The sequence below is a fragment of the Solanum stenotomum genome, chromosome 2, assembly GCF_019186545.1.
Source record: "Solanum stenotomum isolate F172 chromosome 2, ASM1918654v1, whole genome shotgun sequence".
In the NCBI taxonomy this organism is placed as follows: domain Eukaryota; kingdom Viridiplantae; phylum Streptophyta; class Magnoliopsida; order Solanales; family Solanaceae; genus Solanum; species Solanum stenotomum.
Genome location: NC_064283.1, coordinates 6224448 through 6243610, shown reverse-complemented (window position 1 = coordinate 6243610; position 19163 = coordinate 6224448). Strand labels below are relative to the sequence as shown.

Below are 19163 nucleotides of genomic sequence, written 5' to 3'. Positions count from 1 at the left end.
ATATATATATATATATATATATATATATCAAGCTTAATGGATGTAGACACCCCTTGAGACTTTCATCAAGATATTTGTATGTTCTATATCTATTAAACTCTGAAATGTAGCTAAAAATAGAATTGGGATATTGATATATACTTCTATACAAGGGAAAATTGTATATAATAGCAAATTATTAATTCAAATTAAATGTTGTAAATATACTTTGATTTAATTGTACCCTATAACAAACTATTGCTATTTTCGCCACTCTTCCTGGTGGAATCTCGCTCGCCACTCTCGTTTGGTGGCAATCTCGCTCGCCTCTCTCGCTTTTATACAAACACAAATGTATAAAATGTGTTTGTGTTTATATAAAGCGAGAGGAAATTGTATAAATACATATATTTTCGTTCCCCTCCCCAGATCTCGTTCGCCACCCTCTCCTCTCTCGCTTATACAAATAGAAATGAAATGTATAAATTGCGCTTTTGTTTGTATAAAGCGAGAGAAAATTGTATATACACATGCAAATACATATATCTTCGTCCTATACACTTATAATTATACAATACAAATATTTCTCTGCCCAGTTTTCTTTTGCCTTTCTCTCTTTCTCGTTTTATACATACACAGATTATACAATTGATCTTTTGTATACAACTGCTTTCTTTTGTATATGTATAGCGAATTATACAACTGCCTTCTTTGTATATGTATAGCGAATTATACAACTGTTTTTTTTATATGTATAGCAAATTATACATATATATGTTTGCTATGGAGTGCAATTATGTAAACTTTGTTATAGCATACAAATATAAATTTTGTGTTTGCTATATGTGAAAGTTGCTCTATATACAATGCCTAAATATTTATTGGCATATTGTTCATAAGAATATACAGCCCTAAGAATTTAATTGCTCAGATTAGCTGGATTTAGGGCCTATTAAAACAATAGTCCAAGAAGACTGAATATAACAGGCCCAATTAATTCAATAAGCCCAACGAAGTTTCTAAGACTGAAATCTTCCTCCATCATTCTCCCAAATTTCACTTTTTCCGACTCTCGTCTTCTTGTTAGGTGACTTAATTGCAATACTTATTCAAATATGGGACAAGTAAAAAAATTCCAACAAGAATTACATTTTGTCTTGCATAAGAAAGAATGTTTATAGTACTAATACTCTTTAATCTACTCCAGATATACATGGTTACGTTAGCGGAACAAGAATTTTCGTTAAAGAGGTTCAAAACATAAAGAAGTCAAAAAAATTCAATATCTACTCTTTATTATTGCGAAAAAATTGAAATAGGCCAAAATAATTTGTAGTAGTTCTGTTTTTTTTTTTGCGGGGATGGGGGGGGGGGGGGGGGGGGNGGGGGGGGGGTCAGGAAAGTAAAGATAACAATTTGCAGTAGATCTTGTCAACTTTTTTTACTTACGTTACAAGAAAAAAAAAAGGATGAACAAAAAACTAAAAAAATCTATTTAAAATTTTGAAGCAAGAAAAGATTGCGACAATTCAAATTAATTATATCAAGTACAGGAATCATTTTCATTTTCATCATGACAGAGAAAGAGACATATTACACGTGTCAAGTTTTCACATCGCCAGCATATAAATGATTTCGTTATTATTTGTTATCGCTCTAAATGGGAGTGTTATGACGATTGAGTTGAATTAAGATAGGTTAAAATAAGCTATACTAGTAATTGATGATCAATAATTATTTATTTAACTGAATGAGAACGAATCAAAATTAACTATATTTAATGTCTGGAATGAATTATTAACTCATCTGATCTTAAAAATATCTCTCCAAAAACTTAAAATGAATTAAGTAAAAATATATTTTTATGAGCTAATTTTATCGACGCCTTCGATGATTGGCAATTGAAGAATGGAAGGTAGAAAAAAGGGCGTCGGTTGGCTGAGAAAAGGAAGTAAGAGTATGACATCTTTATCTACTCTCAAACGAGTACCCTTTTGGCTGGGGAATTGTTAAAAGACACATGTGAATAGAATATTAATGTATGCAAATGTATAATACTTTCTCCGTTTATTTTTACTTGTTCAAGTATATTATAGATGGATATTTACTTCGACAAATTTAAAAATAATTTATTATTTAATTTTTAATTTATTCTTATAATTAATTATAGCTATTTTTCAATACATATAGTAAAATTGTCATTCTTTTTATTTTTCATCTGTTGTCCAATATTCGTATTGAAATTCGATTATTTTAGATTCATACCACGTAAGGCCTCATTCAGGGTGTCACTCTATTTATTATTCATTAAGAAATATATCAATTTAATATTGAACAAGTAAAGATGGACCAGGGAGAGTAATTTCAATACAAACTACATAAATATTTGGCTTTTAGCATACCTTAGAGTTGGAATTTTTTTCCTCTTATTGGAGTAGATATCTCCAAACAATTATTCAGTGAAACTATTATTTTAATCAGTAAACTCTACCGAGCAGTAGGATTAGTTGATTTGACTTTATACAAGGAGAATAATTGTCTAATTATTTTTTTCTTGTGGTATCCTTTTTTAATTTATTTCCAATTTAAACAAAAGAATGCCAACTTTTTAAAGGTGAGAAAAAGTTTGTTCAGCGAAGTCCTGACCAACAAAATATATGCTTACAAATATCCTTCATTTGCCATATTTATTCTAAACCTTAATCATATGCTTTCTCTTGTTGAAGAAAAATGGTGTTATTTTAGTCCAATCAGATGAAAGTGATGTATGATAAATAGCACAATTAAATAATGGTGAATGCTATATATAATCATGATTTATTTATTTATTGGTTTGCCATCTGATGATGGTATCTATATTAAAGCTCGACTATTTTGAATTCGTATAGACTTCATTCGAAAGGAAGCACTCTCTACTAGTAATAATTTTGGAGTTTGACTATTCTGAATTCGCATTGTATAGAGCCTCATTTAAAAGGAAGCACTCTCTACTAATGATTTTGGAGCTCAACTATTTTGAATTTGTACTGTATAGGGTCTCACTCGAAAGAAAACACTCTCTACTAATGATTTTGGAGCTTGAGTATTCTGAACTCACATCGTATAGGGCCTCATTCGAAAGGAATCACTCTCTACTAATGATTTTGAAGCTTGATTATTCTGAACTCGTATTATATAGGGCCTCATTTGAAAGGAAACACTCTCTACAAATGATTTTTAAGCTCGATTATTCTGAATTCGTACGGTATATGACCTCATTTGAAAGAAAACACTCTTTACTAATGAATTTTTGTATTCAAAACTCGAATTTAAATCTCTGATTAAAAATAAACAATTTTATCCATTGCGCCATATCTATCGGTAGTATCATCATGCAATTTGGTGTTGGTTAGTCAACAATAGTGGCTTCCTAGCTAGCAAATGGAGTAGTATGATTCCATTACTAATACTGAAGTACCTATTTTCATTGCTTCAACATGAAGCTGTCTCTTTAATTAGGCATCAATTATGCTGACTTTTTTAGATTTTTACGATTTTTCAGTCACAAGTGGCTCTTCAAAACTCCTTCCACGTTCAATTGCCAATTCACGTAAAACAAAAAGTTGCCATTGGAAAATGGTTACTCAATTTCAAAAATTAGTTGAAAATTCAAATCGATTATCTTTTTGGAATAATGTTCTCAAATAGCTATTTGGTACCTTTTTATTTCTTTCCTTAGGTATAGAAAGGAAGAAAAACGTACGATAGACTAATTATTTTTTTCAGTAATAAAGCTTTTTGCAAAACAATACTCCATGCATATTGATGCTTCTTTGAAAATTTTAGTAGATAGAATCAAACAAGATTGAAAGTGCTTTATCTCTACGCCGAACGTGTTTGGTCTTATTCTCTTTTAGGAATACCAATAACTTAATGTTCGGTCACCTCAAAATTAATATATATTGCATAACACTAATAATTGGGATGATTCGATTGAACATGATGCCTGATCGTGAATTAAGAAATAAAGTTACTCCTAATTTGAACATGATGTCTGATCGTGAATTAAGAAATAAAGTTACTCCTAATTTGATATAAACTAACTTTAACTATGATAGTAATTTAAAAAATGAGTTTTAAAATTGTTTCAAGACATTCATTTTACAATTGATGATAAATTTATAAATTTTCAGAATCTAATTTGATCTGATTTAAAATTTATGATCATGTCTTGGGGATGATGTTGAAGTAACTAATTATTTACACCATGGCATACTTATGTTTTTTAGAATGTCTTGTGTTCATGTAACATCAATTAACAATTGTGTGTTACATTAGCAAGTGTTTAATTTCTTAAACTTAGTTTAGATTTGTGTTTAATCAAACATTAATTACTAATAATCTTTCACTTGCATATCCCAATCCCACGAAAACATTACATAAAACATTTCCAAAATCACATAATCCTATTTTCACTTAATTAAAAATTTAATTTAAAAGCATGAAAGACATTAACGATAAACATCAAGGCTTGCCAATAATTCTACCATCTGGATTCAACGCGCCACCACTCTGCCTCCCATCCACCGCAGCTGCAGCGGCGGCAGCTGCCACCGCTGGATGCTGCATTTGCTGTTGCATAACACCCGCCGGTGCAGTATAATACACCTGTCTCCCTACACTGTCATACCCAACTTGTGTATATGTTGGCTCTGGCGGCGCGTGTGGCCGCACCATCCCCATATTTTCCGTCGTGTAAGCTCCTCCCATCTTCTGCTGTTGAATTGTTGGTTGTGGTGGAACTCCGCCGTACACCGGCTGTTCCCGGTAAACCTCCGGCATCACGCGCTGCATGCCGTAATAAGCCTGACCACCCATTTGGTTGGTCACCGGTCGCATAGCCGGAGTTTGATAAACTCCGGCGGGCGTTTGAACTATATATACAGGCTGTTCAGTTTGCACTGCTGATGCAGGGTATGGTCCAGTAGTCATATGACGTTCCTGCCAAAAACTGGCCGAATTCGTCACCGGCACCGCCGTCTGTTGCTGCGGCGGAGCTTTTTGCTGATAGTATTCTCCGGGATAGACTCTCGGAATAGATTCCTCAATCTTCCTGTTATACATAGCTTGTTCTTGATTAGAAATATGCTGCTGCAGCCTCTGCATTTCATGAATCTGTCTCTGATAATCCGCCGGCGAGATAACATTCTCTCCGATGATATGCCGGTCTTCCGATCCAGCATCGGAACCAGTAAAATCCTTAACAAAAACCTCCGGCACCGGCGGTGGTGGAGTTGGGTCTTGTAGCTTCACCGGTGGAGGTTGTTGTTGCTGTTGAACTTGCCCTTTATCCAACCCAAAAAGAAAATCAGGATTATTCGCCGGCGCCGGCGCAACAGCCGTCGGTGAATTCACATCCAAATTCTGCAACTGAACAGAATTCAAAGCATCAACAAACCACTGACTCTCAGTTTTGGAGTCAGTAGAACCAAAAGTACTCGTGGCCGGAGTACTCAACGGGAATAAAAACAACCGGAGCCTCGCCGGTTTAGCAGGACCCCTATAAAGACGATCATATTCAAGCATCATATGCTCTAAATCTTCATCATTAGTTACTGAAATCAAAGCATCAAGGTCTTCACCAGGTAATTGATACTTAAAGCAAACATCACAATCAGAAATCGACGAAAGCTTAGCAACAAGATTCGAAAATCTGATATTCCGATCAACAGAGAGAATTTTAGTTTCACCGGCGACATAAGCGAGCTGATTATCATGGGGTCTCGGTAGTATTTTACCACCATAACTGCACATGAATTTGACCTTGTAATTTGAATTTGAAGAAGGTGGTTGATCATCCCATGAAGCGTTTTCGCAGTCGATTTCACGGGAACGTGGGGATGAATTAACAGAATCTGGGTATGAAGAATAAGAGTAGTTCTCCATGGATTGAGAATTTGTGGTTTTTCTTTGGTAGTGTTACAAAGAAATGGAGGAATTTAGAGAAGCCATGGGAAGTTGAAGAAGCAGAGTATTAAGGTAGAAAAACAGGGCAGGCAGAGAAATAAGAGAGGCTGGATTTTATTTTACTGAGTTGAAGAGTTCAGGTGGGTCCACGTGGTATTAGTATTTGTTGGAAAAAGAAGGTAGCCGTGGTCTGGTCTCGTGGCATTGATATCTTCGACTTAAAAGAAAATTTAAAGAATTAATTTTAAAATATAGTAAAAAAAAATAAAAATTTATGTGTTAACAAATAGAGCCGTAATATATATTAAGTAGACAAAGATTTTATAAATAAACGTGCTTAGATATCTTGTGTTGTAGCATGACCTCGATATTTTTTATTTGAAAGAACCTTTTTATAGAAGTCAATTTAAAATATATTAAAAAAAATTAATATGTTAACGACTCAAGTTATTATATATGTCAAGTGGATGAAGATTTTATGAACAAATACGCCTAGAAGCAATTCTTTGGCCTAAGCAATGTCTAGATAGTTTTTGCTAATCATTGGGTAATATGAAACTCATTTATGTGGAATACTTTAAGTATATTTTTTACCCTTTAACTTAATAATAATACGTTCAAATATAATTGTAGTGGAGTATGAGAATGACAAAATATACACATTTTATTATTATTTATGTAAAATAGAAAAATTGTTTATGATAGTAATATTTTATTAAGGAATTTTTTGTACTTCTTTCAAATCTATTATAAAAAAAAATAGGAGTGACAAGTTGCACCATGCAAGACTATACAAGTTTGTTAAGGAAAGCAAAAAAGATTTTTGGCCAAACTTGCCATTAATAACTCAATCGATTAGCTATATAAAACACTTGCTTTGTTTGCGAGGATCAATTTCTAACCCTTTAATTTGTAAGTATCTTTTTATGTTTTCAATTTGTTTATTTTATTTATTTAAAAGTCTTTCTCTTCTTCTTTTTTTATAATTTTTTAATTTTAACTTTTTAAATAACATATTTAAGATCATAAAATTAAAAAATATTTTAATATATTCTTCGTATTTTTATAAAATCTTAAAAAAAATAAATTTAAAATTCCGTGTCAGATCAATCTCAGACAAATCAATTGAAATACAAAAAGCAATAGATTTAAAGAAATGGTACTATTAGATCTAACTTGAGCCTTCGACATTTTAAGTTTTTGGAATTAAATTTTCGTTAGTACAATCACGAGGTGTTATTATTCAATCTAGACAAATAGTGGAATTAACCTAACATATATTTTTTTTTTAGCCTAACATATGCATTATTAGATTCGATTCCTTTTGTTTTCAAAGTTATCTACTTTAATAACCGTTATGCCACACTAAGACTCATTAAAGAAATATATCACAAAATTACTAATTTTCAAAGTTAGTTTAAGATACTCCATATTTATAACGTTATATTTAAGACAATTTTTTTTTTTTGGAGTTTTCGAAAATTTTAATTAACTAAAAAGAATTAAATAGTAATTAATCTATGGTGGATTTTAGTAGGGTCATAAAGAAAACTAAAGTAATAGACAAATTGGAGCAAATGCAGCAGCAAATATAAGAGACACTTGTCTTTTAATCTCTGGATATAATTTGATTATTTTCTTATTGATTGGATTTATACAAAGATAATTTATTTATCCTTGCAATAATAATTAATAATACTGTAGAAAATAGAGGTTAGATACCAACAACAACGAAATACAACTAATTTCGTGTAATTTTACAGGTGAATTTGAGAAGGATAAGATATAGGTAATCTTATTTTAATTGAGATAAGAAAATTGTTTTTGATTGACATTTGATAATTTTTATACTTTATTTAAATGTGAAGTCGATAATATGAGCAAGTTCAAGCAGAGTTAGATAATTTGGAAAATTCGGTAATGGATGATGATGATGATGGTGCCATATTGGATACACTACGCATTGCATTTTTCGTTTTCATGGTGGGACCTCATTGTGACTTGTCAAAATGTTTCAATTGTGAGACTAATTATGAAGATGTTTCTTCCTTTTTTTTCATTTTTTATGACTAATTGAGTTAGGTTACAATTTTATTTTATTTTTTTATTAAAGAGGTTAATATTATATATACATTTATATCCTTAATCAGGTACAGACATAGTAGATAGAAACGCGTTGCTACCATAGTTAGAAATTATAGCAAGATAATCAGAACGGGCTAACTTATTATAAGTAGCTAGTGTTATTATTTTACGCGTTGACAAACCCTTTTTATTGTCTTGTGATACTTTTTTTTAACGTAGTTTGGAGGGTTGTACAAAACTTGGGGTTGTCTGCTTCTTGTTAGTACAAATTTTTAAATATTAAAGCAGTTGGAAATTGGAAAAAAAGATTCAAAATATTCAAGGATAATGATGAGTACATTGAATTTGTTAATAAGGTTGAGACTAGACCTTATAAATTGGGAATTAATCAATTTACTGATTTGACAAATGAAAAATTCAGAGCTAGTCACAATGGATACAAAATGTTTCCTCATAAACAATCGTCAAAAATCACAATATTCAAGTACGAGAATCCTCTTTATTAAAAGCAGTTACAAATCAACCTGTATCCGTTGCAATTGATGCTAGTGGTTCAAATTTTCAATTCTACTCGAGTGGTGTTTTTACTGGAAAATGTGGAACTAAATTATCACGATGTTACTACAAGGGGGTGATTTATCATATGGCCAACAACTAATAGTTATTATCAGAAAAAAATACGTTTTTTCTTGATTTCAATAATTTTCAACAAAGAAAGGGACTTCCTTCTTTGCGTTGCTTTCTATTTAATTTATTTATGCAAGTTGGATGATTTGAATTGATTAGTATCAAAATGATGTCTTTATCAACGTCACTTGATCGATGAAATAATGCACCTTCAATTGCAATGAGTGTATAGGCGGACCTGAATATTATATTTTTAAAAAAGATCAAAAGGGATGTCAATTTGATTTATAATCTATGATATGTCTGATGCTTTAAGAGTTGGTTAACTAACACAACTAAGAATTGAACCTTGCTTAATTGCGTCCACATCAATCAAGTCCCCAAGAACATTTTATTTATATATTTGTGTGTAGTTATGCCTAGAAGATACACCATATTGACATCAAAAGGTACTTAATTAATTAGATACCTCCCGAATTAACTAGCCCGGAAAATAGGGATGGAAATGGATCGGGGCGCGATGAGTTTAAGGCTATGCGGGATGGTGCGGGTTTAAGGTTATGTTGGGTGGGGAAGGATGTGGGGCGGGTTGAAATGGGTTTTTTAGAAACTAATGTGGGATGGGGTGGGTTGCAAGTTTGCGATTTTTTTCGGGTTCAAACTTAATTTTAACTTTTTACATGTTATAAGAGTAATAGAGCATTATCTATTAAGATATTTCTTTGAAGTTTCCAAGATATTCAATATAGTAAATGAAAATGGTTCAATCAAGGCTAATACAATTTCTTACATGCTTCCCAATTGACCTTTAAAAAATAAAATTTTAAGTCACTATCTATTAAATTAATATAACTTGATGAAAAAATCAATTTATTTCTATGAATTTTATTTTTAGTATCAAACTTACCTACCAAAAAAAAAATATTAAACAATTTATGCAAGGCGAATTTAAACTGGGCGGGTTAAAAATGAAAAAAATGATTATGCAGGGAGGAGCGGGGCGGCTTAAAATTGTTGTGGGTTAAGCTCAACCCGCCCCACCTTCGTTCCGCACCATCCCATTGCCAACCCTACCAGAAACTAGATGATGCTTAAGAGCACGACCTACACCAGGCCATTGGGCAAGTGACAAGCCCCGATGAGTAGGAAGGCATGATAGTCATAGCAAAAATTTGGGCGTAAGATTTTGGATAGTAGCAAATATTCAAATGAGAGTTGCACATTAAGCTAGTTTCTTGCAAAAAAACAAGCTAGTTGATTGACTTGATAGATTTATTTTTCGTTTTTTGTTTGTGTATGATATAGGGGTCAAGGATTAGGAAATTATAAAAAAGGGGTTTGATTAAATTCGAATGTTTAGAATTTTCAACATTAAAATGATGTGCATCCTAAGCCACTTATTTTGTTTGCAAGTAGGCAAATCTTCATCTAAAGATTAGACAGGAAAACGTACCAATGATATTATTGCTTTCAAGAAATAGATGCCTAACTTTCATTTAAGATATAGTTGATTCCATATTTTCAATTAGTTAATGAGAATATTATACGCAATCTTACCTTGCATGTACTATAGAGATTTTAAACGATTATTTTGAAAAGACTGATAAAATTCACATTGTTAACTAACATACAAAGGAATAGTTTTACATTCTTGCCGTCTGGAATGACTATAGTATGAAGGTTAAAAATGCAAAGAGTAAACGTACTAGATGAATCATAAAATGGACAGAGTACAAACCTCCACCAGACGGCAGCTGGAAACCATAACTACCTGAAAGTCCGAAACCCCGGTAGTAATCAATCGTAAAAACATAACTTATATTGTATGTGTATGAAATGTGATTCGGACAAATACTTGCTGCTAATTGTAAGGCATCGAAGCAGTTGCTTGTACCTTCAGACAACGAAATTTGCCTCGGTATACTTTCTTCAAGAATCTGAATAAATTCGGAGTCAACCACAAAGTGCTCCAAATGAGATGATCTAAAACATAACTTTGAAAGAATCGAAAATGCAACCCAAACTCGAACATTTTTTATTGCCACTGCTTGGAATATCATCAGTTTGGCAATCCATCTGGAGTAGTACATGTAACGTCACTAGGCGCATCTTCTCCACTTGGATTTTTTCCTGGATAATCAGTTGCTGAAGAATCCGACCCTACCATGCTGCACGGTAGCAAATTCAGCAGCAATCAAAATATATGGTCATAGATTCGTTCAATAGGTTTTAGGGACACAAACCTTCTGTCAACAAGAACCATGGTTCGAAGTTCGCAGTTCTGAAATCTGCAAATGATATGAGAACAAAAAAAAAAGATTTAAAGTGGTCACCACCTTTCAGTATAGTAATTCATCACAAGGAAAATGCTGAAACAATGTACTGTATCTATAAATGGAGAGGGTCAACTGCACACATAATTTTAACTGTCTGATCAAAATCTGAAATGACGGTTGAAACTTGAGCTATTATAAGGAAAATCAAAATCCCAGATGAAAAAATAGACACATCTTTTCACTTTTCTATTGAGCCAGATGAAACTCGAGTTATTTCAGAGAAAAAATGATGCTGATCCATATAAATCTACAGGAAGGAAATGAAGATAACTGCGATAGTCAATAAGACAAAATTGACTAACAACCACATTCTATGACTTGCTACATGTCCTTGCGAGACAGAGGCGTCAAATAGTAGAAAGATGGTCCTTTTATATCTGGATGCATAAGGCAGACCAGAGAGATAATCGTGAAGTCAAATTCAGTTCTTATATGTACTTCCCTATATTTGTCATCTGTAGGCAATAGTAGTTTAGAGTTCCATCAGGCATCTATCATGTATTTGGGTTATTTGATGTTAGTTCAACAGTTGGAGTTAGAATGTGATCAAACCAATTTCCAGCATATTGGTTCACCATCGAGTTGAGAACTTACCGCCTACATATCTCACTCTTCACATCTGGATGACAATCATCACCAAATTTAGCCAGTGTATGAGTCAATAATCCACTATGCGTAACAATTGCAATCTCCTTCTCCTTCCGTGTCCACAACCTGTAGGTATCACAATAAATTAGTTAGGGGGATAATATGATGGCAAACAAGACATTGGAATCTGTTTTAGGAACCTTGATTTAACAGTAACACTTCTTGTAGATCAATTTTCCTAAAGCCTTATTCGAGAGAAAATTACTGTTATCTTATTCAAGAGAAACTCATTGATACTGGCGTAACCTATCAAACTATATGACATCAAGAAGCCAAAGAAAGGAGTTAACAGAGAAGCGAGCAACCAATAAATTCAAAGTAAGCTTGACCAGCATCAATAACTGGTTACAGAAAACCCTCTCAACTCTAACTGACCTAGGCATGATGTTACTGAATGTTAACAGCATTAGTGAAACTACTCCCAGGTAGTTGAATTACTGGACATACTGACCCCCTCACTTCATTTTCTTGTTCACTAACATTTGTAATAAAACTCAAACATGGACACAAACATCTGAAGATCATTAGATCGTTTTTGCATTCTTTCTGATACATCAGCACTTACCACTTGAAGAACTCTATTCCTCTGGAGGCAACATCTTCAATTTTCTCTCTAACATCAGCCTCCCAGAGAACATCATCATCAGATTCAATCTGGGAAAATCAAGGTGAACCTTGTGAATTGAGAAAACTCTTAAGTATGTTCCAGCAGGCAAATCATACCAAAAAACTAAAGCTAGCCTAAGTATTTTCCAATTTAATAGAACCAAAGTACTTGCCAAGGAAAAGTCAATTGCAGGAAATAGAGGCTTGTATTCGCTAATGCTTCTCCTCTTATCACACCAGTGAACTCCCTGCATTTCGCAACACATAAAACAAATAAACTTCGTGTATGCTAACATTAGAAAAGTGAGTTTCTACTGTTCTTTTATAATAACCTCCCTTCGTCCCAATAATACCGAGCCTTAGCTTTTTGGTCCATCCCCATAAGAGCTGACCTCTTCCTTAAATGGAAAAGATTTCCCCCTTCAACAATTCAAACTAATATAAGAAATCACTTTGATCATTCTAAACTTTAGTTGACATCTTACGAACAAACTATTACACACTTATAATCAAACTTCAAACCAGTAGTTAAAAGACTTCTCCACCTAATAGTATAACATTCTATTTAAAATTCAGCCCAAATGGAACAGAGGTCAAAGACTAAGTGGAACATAAGAGAAACAAGCCACTTAGTTGTTGAAAGTAACTCAAGAAAATGACCATGTCACGTCCTCACCAAATGTCAATCCATGTATATGCAAGAAAGCCCAATGGGCTTTCCCTTATATCGCATCAATTATTACTGGACAGACTTCAGGGAGTTCCTTTTCTGTACTTGGTCATCACAAAACTAAGGGGTAAGCATGAACATGAGGAAATATGATAAGCATATTAATCTAACTATTAACATCGTTATTGAGTATACAAAATATTCATCAATCTTGTTCTACTTAATCAGGGACTTATGCGTGCTAACAAAGTTCTAGAGTATGTACCAAATGAAAAGGATTGCAAACATCAAAGTAAACAAAAGAAAAGAAGAAGATAAGTTGTCAACCGATGATACCAAACTTATCAAGATGCTTTACAAGGAACTATACCCCTAAAAGAAAAGGCAGCACTAAGTCAATACCAGTTTAGTGACAATTAGCAAGACACCAGAGAGGATTCTCACCCCAAGAGATGGCTCAAATGCTTCAAGTTGTTAAAATTATTTCACATAATTGATGTGCATTATTACAAATGAATCAACACTATGACAAAACTGCATAAATGTTTCCAAAATGCACAACAGAAACACGAGTTTTATCAATTCTTGGTGAAGCCTTTTATAAGAAAATGCTTTCTAAACAATTTGGTATTTGTAGTCTCTAGACATATCAGATTTTTGTCAAGACCAAAGAACAGCATAAACACAGTCATTCTGCATCCCAAGCTCCTCTAACTACCAAAGAAAAATTGGCACGCTAAAGAAAGAAAATAGAAGCAAAGGAGTTATGTTTTTCCTGCCAATAAATGGTACTCCTGTTTGCAATCTCTAGGCACCAAATCAAAATTTTCAGATCTCGAAGAAAAAAGGTAACATCCAAAATTAGAAACAGTGTATGCAAAAATAACAGAGAGAGACCAAAAAATAAATCAGGTCTTGACAAAGAGGAAGTACACAAACAAATGAACAATCATGGAAGGGAGGTAAATTTTAGGAGGAAACACTCGTGAAATAATTAGATTCATTCATCTTCATGAAACAAAAGATAGAGGAAACAAATATAAAGACAGGAAAAGGATAAAGAAGATTGATAGTCTTATGTCAGGTAATTTTAGGATGACATTACCAAGTGTTCACGACAACCCTCCACTGCAATGAAGGGAGGGCAATTTGAACTTGAAATTGCTGGATGGTTACTGTCTCCTGCATCTGTTACCATGAGTGGAGGAACATCTATTCCATCTGTGGAATCTTCTCCACCAAAAACTCCAACGGCTGTTTGCATACACCTACAATGTAAGACCACCAAAGTTGGAGGTTCCAAAATTAATAATTGCAGCTATCAAATCCAGAATAGATAGGGAAAGCATGATCTAAGTCGTCACACGCATGCAGACCTCCTAAAAAAAAAGGACCTGCTACCATCGGCAGTGCTGAAAACCCTCAACTACTCCGTCTCACCAGAAATGTGATCACTTAAAGCTAGCTTATGAAGGGAGGACTTCTCATGTAAGCCAAATAACCCAGTGTAAAGATATGGTACATGGGCCTAACTCAACCCCAAAAGTTAGCTCATGAAGGGAGAACTGCCTAAGTCCATAGAAGCAGAACACCAGTCCATTCCCCAACCAATATGGGACTCTAACCCACTCTAACACCCCCCCCCCCTTCATGTTCAGGTCCAACTGTAGCCTGGACCAAGAACCCAAACGGATATGGACCATACTCTAATACCATGTAAGAATATGACACCTGGGCCTAACTCAACCCCAAAAGTTAGCTCATGAAGGACGGATTGCCCAAGTCCATATAAGCAGACCATCGGTCCATTACCCAACCAATATGGACTCTAACCCACTCTAATACCGACAAACAACCAAGCTCTGGTTTGACTAAGCTCAAGACATATGATATCATTATGTTAAGATCAACAAAAGAATGATTATTCAAGAAATTCAGTGTAAACATCCATCGCCAGAGCCATCTAAAAAGCATAAGATTGTGCACATGTTCCACAAAAGGAGATGAAACTTTCATAATAAATGAGAAGAAAAACAAAGATGTCACAGACAATCGACACCAAGATATAAAACATAGTGTGTACCTCAAAAGGGGAGAAGTTATAACTAGTTCCACCTTCTTAAAAATTCCTGATGTTTGAACATGTTTCCGTAGATTGTCTACCTGAAACATTACCAACTGAGATTTTCGAAACCACAAAATCTAAGTTCTGTAAGGCAGAAAAAATGTTAAAGTGACTGTATGCATGAAGATAATCAATTAGATCATTGGAGTCAGACTCTATATGGATAACACTTCTAAGATAAAAATTCATAAGCTAACATGAAAGACAAATACTACTAGACAGTTTCTGTTAGCAATTGGACATAAAGGTGATATCTAACTACTTATCACCTGCTGCCATCCAAGAGGAGTAAGGTGTGCATCGAAAAGGTGTTGAGCTAGGTAGGCACTGTGGTCCTTTTCTCCTTCCACATTGTGAATCCCCTGAGCATGCCTCACCTACATGTTAGAGTCAATATAGTCCAAAACTCTTATCAGAAAGCAAGTTATAAAACCAAAAATCTTAACTCGGAAAGATCAAAATGATTCTGAGACTATTTTTACAGCAAATTTGCACAATTAGCTAAGGCAGGAAAGACCAGTGACAAACCAGGTGTATAGTTTTGCAGCGGTGTAAAGGATACACACTTTGACCTCCCGAGACGTCCATACCTGCATGATCGACTATTACTAATATTGCAATAGCACACACTAAGACCGAGTGATAAAAAAACTACCAAAAGAACAACATCTACGTGTTTCAGATAAATAAATACGAAGGACCTAATATCCCAAAAGAAGAGTACAGAAAGGTGTGGCATTCCTCTGTGAATTTAAGTCTATAACTCTATATCAAATAAAAGACAGAGAAACGGGAGACAAAGGGAAGGATCAATAATTTCCCCAAATAATGACAAAATTTCAGAGTGATATATGTGATAATGTGAAAGCAAGCATTTCTAAAGCAACACTGCTATTCTGTTAATCCAAAGCAAAAGAACATATCATAAGGAACCATAAGTAAACTTTACAAATTTCAAAAATGAGACATAAATAGTAACCACCACTTTGTGAGATGAAAGAGAAATGGCTGTAGCAACTTAAATTTTCTCTGCACTCTTTTGCCAATATGAAACATTGGCAACATATAGAATACTATTTGTATGTATGCTATTTCTTTTTGAATTGTTTTCCTATGAGGAGAACAGACTGTCAAACCCGGTTCACGAATCATAAACAACTTATGCCATGAAATTCATTTGTAACATATGAGTATATAACAGTCATGTCGCAAGTAGCAGGTACAATTTCTTACTTTTACTCATTCACGTAGCTGAGGCATATGAGCCATTAAGACTTGTTCTAGATCATTAATACATTTATGTATGTCAATGGAAGTGTCCAATTATTCTTGGACGGGATTTTTTCATCCTCCAAATTTAATAGCAAGCAGTAGTATTTTATCAAAGTACAACAAGTTCGACTTTTTTCTTTCCTCACCTGAAGGCCTATAAGTTGCTTTTACACTGCACGGAATATGATGAAACTGCATTTAGTCACTACAAGAAAAAGAAGTTACTAGTTGGGGAAAGTTGGAGTAATCATGGACCAGGATTAATGGAAACCTAAAACAAGGGTATCAATTCAAACAGTAGAAAAGTCAAGGTAAACATGTAATTCTCATGAATCAGCAGAAGCCACTGAAACTGTATTAACGAAGGGACCAATTTTAAGGATTAAATACATAAGTTACAAGCAAGAAATGATTGAGCCTTCTGAATGAGAAAGAAGAAAAGTAGTCAGCCAAACTAGTCGGGATATTCCATTTAGACACTCGAACTAAGTCATGTTCCAATTGAACTCCTCAACTCCTAATAAAGGAGTTCCAATTAGACACTTTCGATTCAAATTTTGAAAAAAAAAGTATTGCGTGTTCTCATCCATCTATTAGATAATTAAGTCAACCATATAAAATATGTCATCATCTTTAATTATGCACATCAACTTTATGTAGAAAATGCCTGAAATTTTACCGCTTATTGAAGGGAATATTTATTATTATCGGAAATGACATATTTTATGTAGTTAACTAACTAATAAACAAATAAGAACACACGTCAAAAAAATCAAAATTAAAATTAAAAGTGTCATAGTTGAAACACTTTATTAGGAGTTGGAAGTGTTCAACTAAAACACGATTTAGATCGAGTGTCTAAATGAAATATTCGGACAAGTTTAAGTAGTTGGTTATGCATTAAGTCTAAGTTTAATTGGAACGAACCTTTCCATCATGAAACTACAAGCAAAAAAAAAAAAAAAGCTCAAATGTGTGATCTCAAAAAGTGCAGATATAGATAACAAAGACATGTCGCTGGAATCAGAGCAGCTTTTCTATCAAACAGTCAAAAGGCAAAAACGCTATAATTTCAATTTTTAAAAAAAACGCACTTTTTTTTTTAACAATCAAATGATAAATACATTCCGGAGATACGACTTTTGTTTTCTTTTATAACTTCCTAGATACTGATCTATTCATCGGCTTTTTGACATCAAAAACACAAAATATTCAAACTGAGGAAAACAGTTTTAAGCTTTAGCAATTGAGCTAAAAAAACAACAAATGTGAGTTTATTCAAAGAGTTGATAACCAGAATACTGCAGTTCTCAAAACTCGATCTCAAAAAAGTTGTTAGAAAACATCGAAAATGCAAACAGAAAACAAATAATCACAACAACATCGCATTTTATTATGCAATAGTAATAGCCAGAGACGATTTTTTCAGAATTCAAACAAAAAAAATCTCATCTAACAACATATATGAAAAATTAACAGAAAATAAGAGGTATAATTTGCTCCGGTGAGATCAAATCAACAATATAACTGTAAATCAGAGGAAGAAAGAGATAATAAATTTACCGGAGGGACGATGAAGAAACACGGAGAACGGAAGAGATGAAAGATGAGGTCACGTGAGAAAAATGGAGTCCAATTAAATGGGTGCCTGTAAGAAAATCCCTCAACCTTTATTTAACGAATTACGTTGCTGATTGACCCGCTTCTACGGACGGTTTGACGATATTGGACGGTGATTTAATAACCCCATTTTCTACGCTACGTAATCACATAAACTTAGGGATGGTAGACTGTATAAGAATAATGTTAAATATAAAAAAAATCTGTATTTATATTAATAATGAGAGGGTTTGAAAATATTATTCCGTTTCGAATAAGGCTATAAAATTAAAGGATATTTTTATATATTTGTCAAGTCAAATTTGGTCTTTCTTAGCTTTTTCAAACGGATGGAGTACTATTTTTGATCCAGTGAATTGTTGAGACATTTTTCATAATATAAAATAAGTGAATTTATCAAATTCAAGAGAATTTGTTGAGATTTTTTTTTATATTAACTGTTCTTTTACATGAGTTTTAACTATTTTATATTTTTTAGGGGAGTAATTAATATATAAAAATACTTTTTAACTTACATTTGTGTTCCCTAACATTGAATGTGCACAAGTAGACATTTAAACTTATATAAAATTGAACAAGTTGACACATTTGTTCTATGTGGTATAATACACATAGGACGTCATGTAGAACTGTAAATTGACATGTAGAATGTGTGTGACTACTAATTCAATTATATGTAAGTTAAAGTGTTTACTTATACACACTCAAAATTAAAGAGTATAAATATCAATTGAGGTCGAGATAAAGAGCATTTTTATATAATATGCATTTGAAAATAGTAAAAAAAGACAACAATAGAAGTAGCATCTAATTTTTGTTATTAAATATGTATTTTTTCTTAAAAGATATATATCATATTCTAACAATTTAATTAATATAAATTAGAAAAAAAAGTATATTATATGTCGTTAGTCATATAAGTACTTCAAAAGGCATTTAAAATGGTCTTAAGATTACTCCATTGAAAAATTTGGATGAACTCAATTTCACTAGTTACCGAGATCAAAATCCAGAAATTTTGTCATTGGATAAAAAACATAATCGTGCACAATATTTAGTTATTTACATTCAATATAACTTATCATGATTGAATGATTTATAAAGAGAAAATATATGTTAATTAAATTATAATTATGTAAAATAACTCTATATTCAAATGCCTAGTAGTATATATATATTGTCTAGACCTCCTAAAAACTATTAAAAGGTCTAAATGTTGGTTACAAAAGTCAAATTACATAAAAAGATT

At 33.0% G+C, this 19163-nt stretch overlaps 2 protein-coding genes across 4 annotated transcripts; both read right to left on the bottom strand.

The window, feature by feature from the left end:
* Positions 1 to 4363: 4363 nt before the first annotated feature.
* Positions 4364 to 6039, bottom strand: LOC125855032 (uncharacterized). Its single transcript, XM_049534673.1, has one exon. The coding sequence runs from the start codon at positions 5902 to 5904 to the stop codon at positions 4483 to 4485; it is 1422 nt and encodes a 473-aa protein (XP_049390630.1). The 5' UTR covers positions 5905 to 6039; the 3' UTR covers positions 4364 to 4482.
* Positions 6040 to 10434: 4395 nt separating this feature from the next.
* Positions 10435 to 17995, bottom strand: LOC125855364 (phosphoglycerate mutase-like protein 1). 3 transcript variants are annotated; one of them, XM_049535081.1, is made up of 11 exons: positions 17858 to 17958; positions 16441 to 16499; positions 15551 to 15612; positions 15292 to 15399; positions 14981 to 15060; positions 14003 to 14165; positions 12401 to 12475; positions 12187 to 12275; positions 11568 to 11687; positions 10881 to 10925; positions 10435 to 10805 (listed from the first exon to the last, which is right to left on the bottom strand). In XM_049535081.1, exons 2-11 carry the CDS (start codon positions 16490 to 16492, stop codon positions 10697 to 10699), a joined length of 903 nt encoding a protein of 300 aa, XP_049391038.1. In that variant the 5' UTR covers positions 16493 to 16499; positions 17858 to 17958; the 3' UTR covers positions 10435 to 10696. The 3 variants fall into 3 exon arrangements, with proteins under 3 accessions (XP_049391038.1, XP_049391039.1, XP_049391040.1); XM_049535082.1 differs by having other exon boundaries at positions 16441 to 16466; positions 17858 to 17932; XM_049535083.1 differs by lacking the exon at positions 16441 to 16499 and having other exon boundaries at positions 17858 to 17995.
* Positions 17996 to 19163: the final 1168 nt, after the last annotated feature.

Coding starts and splice junctions, on each gene's coding strand:
- LOC125855032 (XM_049534673.1), bottom strand. CDS start 5,904: ATGGAGAACTACTCTTATTCTTCATACCCAGATTCTGTTAATTCATCC.
- LOC125855364 (XM_049535081.1), bottom strand. CDS start 16,492: ATGCAGTTTCATCATATTCCGTGCAGTGTAAAAGCAACTTATAGGCCT. Junction 15,061..15,291: donor CTCCTCTTGGATGGCAGCAG/GTGATAAGTAGT, acceptor GTAATGTTTCAG/GTAGACAATCTACGGAAACA. Junction 10,926..11,567: donor AAGAGTGAGATATGTAGGCG/GTAAGTTCTCAA, acceptor TATCATTTGCAG/ATTTCAGAACTGCGAACTTC.